The sequence below is a fragment of the Medicago truncatula genome, chromosome 2, assembly GCF_003473485.1.
Source record: "Medicago truncatula cultivar Jemalong A17 chromosome 2, MtrunA17r5.0-ANR, whole genome shotgun sequence".
In the NCBI taxonomy this organism is placed as follows: domain Eukaryota; kingdom Viridiplantae; phylum Streptophyta; class Magnoliopsida; order Fabales; family Fabaceae; genus Medicago; species Medicago truncatula.
The window spans coordinates 30,227,458-30,239,762 of record NC_053043.1 but is presented as its reverse complement, the minus strand read 5'-3'; the positions used below and the strand labels follow the sequence as shown (position 1 = coordinate 30,239,762).

General features: G+C 32.2%; 1 protein-coding gene across 2 annotated transcripts; it reads right to left on the bottom strand.

The window, feature by feature from the left end:
- Window positions 1-5,963: 5,963 nt before the first annotated feature.
- Window positions 5,964-11,681, bottom strand: LOC11413184 (B3 domain-containing protein At2g33720). 2 transcript variants are annotated; one of them, XM_039830142.1, is made up of 2 exons: window positions 11,113-11,680; window positions 5,964-6,256 (listed from the first exon to the last, which is right to left on the bottom strand). In XM_039830142.1, exons 1-2 carry the CDS (start codon window positions 11,531-11,533, stop codon window positions 6,201-6,203), a joined length of 477 nt encoding a protein of 158 aa, XP_039686076.1. In that variant the 5' UTR covers window positions 11,534-11,680; the 3' UTR covers window positions 5,964-6,200. The 2 variants fall into 2 exon arrangements, with proteins under 2 accessions (XP_039686076.1, XP_003595647.1); XM_003595599.3 differs by lacking the exon at window positions 5,964-6,256 and having other exon boundaries at window positions 10,929-11,681.
- Between the last annotated feature and the right edge of the window lie 624 nt (window positions 11,682-12,305).

The window sequence follows — 12,305 nt, the reverse complement described above, 5'->3', positions numbered from 1 at the left end:
TTCTCTCGATTGTTTTCTTGTTCATTTGATCACTAATATGTATATATTTTACTAAAACAATTGTTATTTCCTAATTGTCAAAAGTATGATGACTATATACCAAATAATATATATTCAAATAAAATAAAGAGAAAAACTACCTAATAATAAAAATAACACTCACTTATTATTTAATAATAATAATAATAATAACAACAATCCGAACAACAACACAATATCATTAAAAAGAAAATGATTAATCAATATAACCAAATAATATCAGTGAAACAATTGTGGAAAGAAAAGGTAACAACAAATCATAAAATTAAATAAAATAATAACAATGAATTGTTGTAAAAATAAAACAAATTGGACGAAAGAAAAAAAACGAGAAATTGGAATGTAGAAAACATGGTATAGAAACCATTGAACTAAAAAGTAACAACAAATCAGACAAAAAAAAATGTATATGTATCTTCTAAAAAAAATCTCAAGGGGGAGACAGAAAAGTCTTGAGGCTAAGTGTGAGATTGTTAGTAGGTACATTTTACACTAAAAAGTCTCACAAAATCCATTACTCACAGCAATCCATTAAAAATTAAAATTCGTAGAATTTTGAATACCAATAAACAGTTTTTAAGTTGTGCAAAATCTCAATTGAATACCACCGAATTTTATTGGACTCATTAAAAAATCTTGAAAATCCTAATTGAATACCACAAAAATGTTTTATATTCCTTAAAAATCTTGATTGAATACCCCAAGACTTTTTTAAAACAAAAAAGTCTTTTAAAATCCATTTAATGTATTCAATTGAGATTTCAAAAGATTTTTAAAGACATTTTTGTTTTAAAAAAGTTTTTAGGTATTCAAACAAGACTTTTAAGAAATCTAAAACATTCTTGTGATATTCAATTAGAATTTTCAGGATTTTTTAATGAGTCCAATAAAATTCAGTGGTATTCAATTGAGATTTTGCACAACTTAAAAATTGTCTATTGGTATTCAAAATTGTAAGGATTTTAATGGATTGTTGTGAGTAATGGATTTTGTGAGACTTTTTAGTGTAAAATGTACCTACTAACAATCTCACACCTAACCTTGAGACTTTTTTGTCTCCCACACATAGTCTTGAAATTTCTTGAGACTTTTTACTCCTTCTCCCACTTCAGTTTTTTGTTTCTCTCATTATTATTATTTCATGTTTGTTTTCTTTTTCCAGGTTATAATTTTTTTTATTCTCGTCATTTTTATTTTCTTCACGAATTGGTTGTTGCTGATCACATTATTTACTTCATGTTTTCTTTTTCGTGCTCTTACATGTTTATTTTATTATTATCAATAAGGTTTTTTTTTTCAAGGAGTAAGTTTGATTTTATTAAGTAATTATTATTATAATATATTATTATTAGTAGTCAATCCCATAAATATTATATCGATTTTATTTTTTATCATGCAAACTTTTGATTTTTTTATTTAGTCAATTCTTGTAATTTTGAATTATTGCTAAAATTTGATAGTCATTTCAAATCTTATGAATTCTCATAAAATACTTTCAAATCTTTAAAAGTCTATGAGCTAAAATCCCTCAAAATCTTAAAAGTCTTTTAAAATCTTTTGAAAGTTAATACATTCCTCCACAATCTTTTAAAATCTTCAAAACTTTTTTTATCAAAATAGTCTTTTAAAATCTCAATCCAATACACCCCCTAAATCTCAATCCAATCTTTTATTGAATTGAAATCTCAATCCAATCTCAATCCATTGAAAATCTGGGTTTGTTGAATTGATATGTTAAAGGAGAAGTATTGGTGGATGAAGTTGCTGGAAAAAAAAAAAAAAAAAAAGTCTTCACACGTGCTCCTTTCCTTTTTCTTTTATTTTTTATTTTTTTAATTAACCAATATAGATGTGGATTTTTTCTTTTCTTTTTTAATTAGCTATTACACATGTGGCATGCCACATAGTCAAGTAAACTGCCATGCAAGCGTTGACTCGGTTAAAATTGATCAAAAGTTTACTATTGCAAAGAGACTAATTCTTAAGGGGTAAAATTTTTATTTTTTTTTATTAGGGGGAAAAATCGCAACATTAGCAAACTTTGGGGCCAAAACTGTAGTTTAGCCATAATATTTTGGTTTTTTATCGTCTTTTTTCTTTTCAATTTTGTCTTTTTAAACTATTTGCATATAGATTTTTTAAGTTCGAAATTATATTTTTATTTTTTTATGGCCTTTCAATCTTTGAATATATGATCATTTATCTATGTTTTCATATGAATATTATATTTGAAACTTAAAAATTCATATAACAAAATTGAAATGAGAGAAAAAGATAAAGAATCAAACTTTTATCTGAAATTAAGTTAAATGACTAAAACTGTAATTTTACATTTTTTATCATCAAAGAATATATAAAATATAAAATAAGTTTTTATCTTAAATTGACACCGGGGAGAATCGATCATGAGATCTCAAGGAGGAGCACACTCTCAGGTCCCAAGCCAATACCATCAGGCCAACTCAAGTGTGTTAAACCACCCCTCCTTGATGAGTGAAGAAGAAAGAAAATTTAGAAAGAATGTGAAATTTCTTTCACTCAAACTATCTAAGAGAGATTGTTATAATATATTTTTTAAGAAGAGATTGTTATAACATTATAAACATAACTCAAAAATTTTATTCGAAATGTGAAAGGTAACATGAGTTAACCTAAAAACAAAAACAAAAAATCGTGACGAAATATATTTGATGGAGAAAAACTTGTTAAAAAAATTTAGAAGGATTAAAAATAAAATTTAAAATATTTAATGGGATCAAAAACTTACTTAAACCAGATCTAAAATGTGTCTATTTTTTTCTTATCAGTGTGTTTTTTGATTTTTCGTAAACAAATATTGTTTTTGGATTAAATACATTTGTAGTTCGCAAAATTATGACATTTCATGATTAATTCCTCAAAAACATTGCCAAAAACCATTTTTATTCCTTTCTATTAGTGAAGAAGAAAACTTAGAAGCTCAACAAATATTTTTGGATATATATTTTTAGGCATACACACATCCCAAAAATATCATTAAACGTGAGAATTTGAAGCTCATTAGGAGGAGACATTAAAACAAGCAGGTTCCAAGAGTATGAAGATATGCCAAAATTCGCTAGCAAGTCATTACATATTTTACCTTCACACCAAGTCTGAATAACTTAAGTATGTCAATCTCATCGAAAGATCCCTTGAATACGCCAAACCAAAGAAGGAATGGTTCCATCGATTTTACAATTATTCGTAATTGTATCAATAAGCATCTTCGAGTCACTCTCAACAATCAAGTGAGATAAACCTTATCTCTAAGTCATATCAATCCCTAGATAAAGCCCTCGCATATCAATGTGCAGAGCATGCTCCAATTTTACGTCTAAAACCCTAATCCACTTGCCATCAGATTGTCGGAAAATCCCGCCACAACCCGTAAGCTCCCCATTACTTTTGCAAGCTCCATCAGAATTAAGTTTCACGCAACCATCCTATGGTCTCTTCCATCTGATGTACATGATTTCCTATGTTGTGGATTATTATACAAATGATTTTCAAAAACATCTTCAATAACCCTGATTAAATTTTGGATGACATAAGTTGGATTATTCGAACATTGGAACCCTTCTTCAAAAATAGCTTTGTTTATCCAAGTCCACATATGCCAGCAAGTAGCCATGTGAAAGTTGTCTATCACCTAGACTTGAAAACACCATTTGATCTTTTACTTAGGGTTTTGAAAACGCAATCCCCACAATCAACAAAAGAAAATAAATTACTTATTCAATAAGGAGGCACAAGTCTAATCTAAACCTGAGATGCCGCTCTGCAATCACGAAGCACGTAAAGAATTGTCTCATCTACATTTCTACAACATGAACAAGTAGGAGAAACACATGTCCCCCATTTACTACGACGGTAGCTAGTAAGAATACAACCATGTGTCACCAACCACATGAATGTGTAAATATAATGGGGACCCCTCTCCATTCCCAATTATTTCCAATCGTCGTGCACCCTAAATTGGTTTTGAAGAAGCAAATTGTAAGCACTTTTAATTGAGAATTGATGTGACCTAGTTTCTTGTCACCCAATATTGTCAACACCATCAACCTTAATAGGCGTAAGGAGTGTAGTCACTTTAGTCGCAATGTTTTGATGGATATTCACTAACAAGAACTCGTTTTCCCAATTTCTAGTCACATCCTTTACATTAAAAGCAGTATCAGTGCAATATTAAGTAGCTACTGTGATTAGAGATATTTTGTTGAACCCCATTTATCCAACCATAAATTGGTATGAAGACCATCCTCAATTTGCCAAACTATATTTCTTTGAAACTTCACCAACTCCCAGTAAGAGCTTCCCACAAGGAGAGTCAAAAGGTTGAGATTGAATAGGTGTGCTTAAATCATTATTCTCGTCATACTTACTAAGGAGCACTCTACACTAGAGATCATGTGGCTTAGTATTTAGATTCCAAAACATCTTCATTAAAAATGTTTCATTCATATGGTGAGGTCTTTGAGGCCAGCCCTCCCTCATTTGTAGCCACACTATTTTGTAAAATTAAATACTCTTTTTACATAAAAATGATAATTTTATTGGAAGTTTTTTTTATGGCACATTTTATTGTAAGTTTTAATCCATTTGTTATAAATATTTAAAAAATCAAATATAAAAAAAAATAAAAAAATCTAAGCGGGCTTCATCCGTTTTTCATAAAGTTTTAGCCATTTGAGTGGTTTATTTTGAAAATCATTTTCTATATTAAAAAATATCTAAGCGGGCTTCATCCGTTTTTCATAAATGATAAGTCGTAGCTAGTTTATGGTGTCTTTAGCATTTAAATTCAATAAAAATTAGTTTGTTTTAGTCTTGTTCTAGAGTTATTTTACTACAAAGCACATGGGTTTGTGTTTTCAGAGTCAAAATAATGAACAACAATGTACTTGGATCAAAAACAATGATAAGAAACGAAGAAATAGAAGAAAAATCAAGGAAAACCCCTTTTTGGATCAGCACGGTCGTGCACATCTTAACACTGGTCGTGCTTGATGGTGATTTTAGTGCAATTCACAAGTGCACTAAATCATACCAAGTAATAAAGTAAGTTAATCCTTTCCACATGGATTTTTGTTCAACTCGGTAATTAGCGGAGCTTATTTATAAAATCAAATAAAAGAATAGAGTTTGAAGTGGTTGCAGGATTTTAATTGTCATGCGCAATGCGAGATTAGGTTTGGTTGATTCAGATGTTTAACGACTATTCGGGAATCTTTGAATCGCCCCTTTGTCTTTGTTGGATTAGATTATGAAATCATTCATTTATAACTTGCTTTTTATTGGATTTAAGAACGAAGAACAAAACCCCGTGAAGGCTATATATGTGGACATAGCTTTCCCCGCAATTCGCCCTTGCAAATTACGAGGGTCCCGAAAGATGAGTTGTAGCCTAAATTCATACTTAGATTCAATTATATTAGAAACTAAGCAATTCACTATTGTCTTGTTCAAATGGAGGTGAGGGTTGTCAATCCTTATATTGCTCCATTTATGATTTTGGTAAAAGCGGACATATATGAATTAAAATATACTTTAGATTACAAACTGAATAAACAATGTATTAATAGAATCCAACAAATAAGAAGGAGTTCATCATGGAACCTTAATCAAACAGGTTTAGTTGCTCATGGCAACCGACGTCATCTCAAAATAATAGAAAAACACACCCTAGAGAGAATATGAGTAAGATGAAGATCCTCTTCCGTGAAGCTCTTAATCCTTGACCCTTGCCTTGTACCGCTAGCTTTTTGAATGAATAGTATGCAAGGGTCTCTATTTATTGTGTATGATTACTCAGGGGTTAAGAGAGTGAAAATAAGGTTGTTGCATCGAAAACCACTAAAAAAAAAACTAAACAATCAGCACTCCCTGACCGTGTCCATGTGCAGGGCGCATGGTACGGTGCACATGGGCGCATGGAACAGCAACTAAAGCTGCATCAAAGCGCATGGCGCAGCGCCTCATGCGCATGGGAGCATGAGGCAACCCCTCACGTGTGATTTCTGCTGTTTTCGACCCATTTTCGCCCGTTCCTCCGTCTTTCCAGGCCTTGGCACTTGGAATGAATCTTCTTCACTTTGTATTGTCTTCAAAAACTTTCTAAGATCTATTGTCTTCAATCTTCATATTCTTGATCCTTCATGTGATGCCTTGATTGGTCGATTTACATGATTTCTCACTACAAAATACTCAAAACACATTTGGAGTTGAATGAATATTTAGGATAAAAGTGAATCACAATGACTCGAATGAATACAATACAAAAAGTTCCTTAAACCAATGACATTTGTGTCACTTCTGAAGCCATCAACCATCTTCATCAAAAATCTTTCGCAGGTAATCTAGCTTTCAAAGTCGATATTTCTAAAGCGTTTGATACCCTAGAATGGAAATTCCTCCTCAGTGTTCTTAGCAAGTTTGGTTTTAATGATAAGTTCTGCTCTTGGATTCATACCATTCTTAAGTCAACAACTCTTTCAATATCAGTTAATGGCAAGCAGCATGGTTATTTTATCTGCATGAGAGGAGTGAGACAAGGTGACCCTTTATCACCTTTACTCTTTTGTATTGCTGAGGATGTGTTAAGCAGAAGCATCACCTTACTTGTGCAACAAGGAAAGATTGACCTCATCAAAGGATCCAGATCTTGTAATGTTCCTTCTCATTCATTATATGCCGATGATATCATGATATTTTGCAAAGGTAAGATAGCATCAATACAAGCTCTTATGCAGTTATTCAACTCATATGCCTTGACTTCTGGTCAGATCATTAACCCCTTCAAGTCCACTGTTTTTTATGGTTCGATCTCTACTGGGAGAATTGATTAAATTGCTGATTTGATAGGGTTTAATAAAGGTTCTCTTCCCTTCACTTATTTAGGGGTCCCTATTTTCAAAGGAAAACCAAAAAAATCTCATTTGCAGCCTATTGCTGATAAGATAAAATCCAAGCTTTCAGCTTGGAAAGCTTCTTTACTTGGCATTGCTGGAAGAGCCACCCTGGTGAAGAGTGTAATACAAGGTATGATGGTTCATTCAATCTCTATATACTCTTGGCCCATAAAGCTTCTCAAAGAAATTGAATCATGGATTAGAAATTTCATTTGGAGTGGTGATATTTCCAAAAGAAAATTGGTGACAGTTTCTTGGAAAAAAACCTGGAAGCCTTTATCTGAAGGGGGTTTAGGGATTAGATCTCTCTCTCTTCTCAATGAATCTGCAAACTTGAAACTTTGTTGGGATCTATTAAACTCTAATGAAGACTGGGCTATCTTGATCAGAAGTAGAGTGCTTAGAGGTAGAAAGATTATCTCCTATCACATTTTCTCTTCCATATGGAGCAGCATAAAGTCTGAATTCTCTACAATACAAGATAATTGTGTCTGGCAAGTTGGGAATGGTGACAACATCAACTTTTGGCTAGACAATTGGTGTGGGGACCCCATAGCTTTGCAACTGAACATACCTCCTCATCTTCATCCACACCTCAGTGCTAAAGTCAGTGATTTTATAGTGAATTGTCAATGGAATGTTCCTCCCTCAGTGTTAATTACTTGCCCAATGGTTAAGCAGCTTGCAGATCAAGTAACCATCCCTGTCAAAGATTGTGAAGATAAGCTAGTGTGGAAAGAGAGTAATTCTGGGGATATTTCTTTCAAGGAAGCGTTTCTTTTTAAGTATGGTGCAGGTCAAAATGTTCAATGGGCAAAGTCTCTTTGGTGTCCAGATATCCCTCCTTCTCAGTCTTTACTTGTTTGGAGGATAATGCACAACAAAGTCCCCTCGGACGAGATCCTACAGTCGAGAGGTATTACCATATCCTCAATGTGCTCATCCTGTAATATGCAAGGTGAATCTACCTTTCATCTCTTCTTTGAGTGCTCTTTTGCCATGAAACTTTGGAATTGGCTATTCTCCATCTTAAACACTTCTATCCATTTCAATTCAGTGGGAGACTTTTGGTTGTTACTTGATAGAAATTGGTCCCAACAATGTAAACTTGTCATTAAAGCTTGTATGGTAAATATCCTTAATACTATTTGGTTTAGAAGAAACCAAATAAGATTCCAAGACAAGGAGCTTCATTGAAAATCAGCCATCAATTTAATTATTGCTAAAACTTCCATTGCCAGTAATAACACCAAACAAACGGCAAGAGGAGACATGTTAGAGTTTCGTATCCTCAAAGCTTGCAAGGTCAACATCAAACCTCCCAGAGCTCCAACTATCAAAGAAGTAATATGGTCACCTCCTTTAGCTTCTTGGATTAAAGTGAACACAGATGGAGCTTCCACAAAGAACCCAGTTAAAGCTTCTGCAGGTGGTATTTTTAGAAATAGTGTAGGTGAGTGCATTGGTTGCTTCCCTCAATTCCTTGGAAGTAAAGATGCTCTTCATGCTGAGCTGGTGGCGACCATGATTGCCATTGAAATAGCCTATCTCAAAGGTTTTCAAAATGTTTGGCTTGAATCAGACTCCCAATTAGTTATTTTGGCTTTCAAGTCAAAGTCAGTGGTTCCTTAGTGCCTCAGAAACAGATGGAAAAACTGTTTATTTAGACTTAGAAATATGAGATTTGTGGTGTCACACATATATAGGGAAGGGAATGTTTGTGCTGATAGCCTTGCAAACATGGGCCTCTCTTTCTCTTCTTTTGATTTATTTTGGTCAGATATTATCCCTGATTTTATTAGGGGAGAGTACATTAGGAATAGGTTGGGTATGCCCAATTTCAGGTTTAACAACTTTTGAAAAGGTTTTGGTTCGGTCCCCCTTTTCTTTCTTGTACTCCTTTTGCTTTTTATATTGAATTGATGCTCTTTGCATCTGTTTAAAAAAAAAAAAAAAAACAAACTCTCATGTCTTTACATTTTAATCCATTGTCTACTATGATCATAAGTGAGTAGACTTTTCTAGTCTTGAGATTGATGGAATAATCTAATGATTTAATTCTATCCAACCCAAGTCTAGGACATGTTTGATAAAAGATCATTTTCTAATCTAATCTCATCGTTGTTAAATTTTATAACAAATATCAAACGAAGAATTTAGATGTGAAGTTTGATATTGTTATTTAATCATATCTCAAATATCAAACGAAGAACAAAGAGGTCAAATTTGATATTGGATCAAATGAGATTAGACAAGATAAACAAAACACGAGAATAGTTTTCCGAGTCTTGGGACAATAAGGTTGCACTCAAAGGGTCTCAATGATAATCAACCATGAGAATAGGCTTGATTATTGTTGAGATATATTCATGTATTCTGAGTGGAAATATGAAATACCAAAGAACACCTTGTCCTTATAAATGAATTCATTATAAAATAGCGAAATAGACAAGGAATGTTTAGAATTTAGTATTATGATGAAAACAACAATCCCATGACGCTTTTTAATTTTAATTTTAAAACCAACGACATTACTCCCAAAAACTTATTTCTTTTCAGATAATCAAAACCAAGAATTAGATTAGTAATCACTTAAACATCATGTGGATCAATATTTTTATTACTCGATAGAACCTTACATTTGCGGATTGTATCATTAAATAGAGAAAAATATTATCTATTTCAGAAGTCTATTTAGCTAAAAAGGTTCGATCAAAAGCCGTAAAAAAAGATAAATTCTCATGCCTTATCATTTTCAATTTTTCCCCATTCGGAATCTATAAATCGAAACATAAAAACACGTTTTGGATTATTTAATTTGAATCATTCCAATATAAAAGACAAGCTTAGCCTCTGTCCCTCATTTCTCCATTTTTGTTTTACCTAAAGCACTCCCAAAATCCCGAAATCTGAATCTTGTCACATTGTGTCATATTTGAAGTTAAGTTGCTCGAATAAATCATATTTCAGACCTTTTCAACCACTACACAAGAGGTTCGTACACATTTGTTTAAATATTTGGTGTTTGATTTGCGTTTCCTTTAGGATACTGGTTTCGTACGGATCTTAGAAATCAAAATGTATTGTCCATATTCATTTTGATTTATAAAATCCAAAATAGGCTCAACGCTACAAAATATTGATTTCTCTGAATTTGTGAATGTTTATAAAATCCGAAATAGGCTACTAAAATATGAAATCATGTGATTCCCTCAAACAAAATAAATGTGATTCTTTTGAGTTGGAAATATCACGTGGTTTTTATAATGGGAAATGATAGATACAGTGACAAAATGCATAAAAAATAAATTCAGACAGTGTATTTGCTAACATTACACACCATTACCTCTATTGAGTTCCGGCAAATAATAAATTTAATTGGCTGAAACCTTTTCTTGATAAATTATGAATAAAAACTCTCTAAATAAACAACAATGCTTTTTTATAATTGGTCTTATTTTACTTCTTATATCCTCACATGAAAGCTCCTCTTGCTCTAAACATTTCTTGTATGTATTCATAAATGTTTAAATACAAAGCATGTTTAAATAAATATAATAAGTCTGAGTTTTTCAAACTATGGCAACCTTATTATATATATACATAATAATTAAGTTATATACACACACATATATGACTTTAAAAACAAGTGAAGAAAAAAGGAAGGAAATAGATTATATGCCGTGCATCTGTATAGGAGAGAAATTAATTTATTTTCATGCGAAAACCGAAGGGTGCGGTTATGGTGCATAAGGAAATCCTTATGCACCCTGCATAAATTCAGGAATGATTTTGGAGTACAACTCACATAAACCATTTCCACAACAAAATGATTTTGACATAATTTTATACAAAACATACTATGATATATGTAGGGTGCTGGAAACCATCAAGTACATCTAATGGTTTTGGAATACAACTCACATAAACCATTTCTGGATTTATGGATTTCCTTATGCACCATAACCGCAGCCAAAACCGAAGGGTTAACGCAAAAAAATATAATTAATTGATCATTACGGCGGTATAGCCCGTTTAAGAACACAAAAATTGAAAGCGCGGTTAAAAGGATCCCATTGAAATCCAATCTCATCTCCTTTCTTAAGCTCTCTTCTTCTAACAAAATCCTGGTTCCACTTACCAATAAGAACATAGCTCTTGGATGAAGACCATCGCTTTAGAACGAGTTCATGCATGGAATTTGTTTCCATGTCCCAAACATTAACCGGGGAACCTTCCTCGGTTTCTGCAGCTCTTGCGTCGTCAACATCCAACATAGGTAAAATTTGTTTCTTCACCAAATCTGCAGCCAACAAGAGTCTGCTCAAGATTCCAAGATCGCTCTCAGTTAGCGACTTCTTGATCTTCCAAGGATCATCGTAAAGTTTCAATGTCGTGGACACTGATCCCTTGTTGTCGTTGTTTTGGTTGTTGTTTTGCTCTTCATTTTTGTTGTTACATAATCTTCTTCTGGAAGTCTTCAAATTCGTAGAGGCTTCATCACAAGATTTTCTCTTTTTTTGTAACTGCTCCATTTCAACTCGAAGGTGAATATTGTTCATGTTGATTTTGATGTAGTTTTTATTTAGGGTTTTGAACTAGTAAGAAAGGTTAATAGGTGTTTTGGGAATGAGAGGTGCAATTTCATTGTAGTTTTCTATTGTCCTCTTTATATAGAAGTATTTGTGAAATTGGAACAAGGGTTCATTTTCATTTCCACTTTCTTTCTGCATATAAATGTACTTTTTCATCTTTTTCATAGCAAGTAGAAAGGAACTTTTACATTAGCTTTTGAATAGTGTAAAATGGGATAAGAATATATTGATTGATGAGTGCTTCATTTAATATCCTTTTTGTGCAGTTTTCTTTCTGCAAATAGAAACAAAGTGCTGAAATTCTCTCTTTTTTGTTTGTATATGTACTTCATCTCTTTCTAATAGCTAACTGTGATAATTAAACTTTTGAAATGTTTGTTTAATGCCACTTTTTATTACACTCCCAATTACACTCTTTTTGTAATCTGTGTTTGAAAAGAAGTAAATAGAGAAAATAAACTTTGGATTACATCCAATGAAAATGGAACGGATAGAGAGATACAAGATAAGATACGATAATAAGTTTCATATATTAATTACATAAATTCAAACAATCTACTCATAAAAAAGCACAATCTATTAGCCTGTGATGGAAAAATCACTTAACAATAAGAACTAGCCTATAGAAAAAAATGATTATTTTAGTTGATATAAGTTAGATTTTTATTTTTACTTTTGGTAGAAGATAAGTTATTTTTTGGCTTAAATGCTATTTTGGTCCCTTAGTATTTAATTGGTA

What these genes read in the sequence shown, in the direction of transcription:
- LOC11413184 (XM_003595599.3), bottom strand. Translation starts at nt 11,533, where the DNA reads ATGAACAATATTCACCTTCGAGTTGAAATGGAGCAGTTACAAAAAAAG.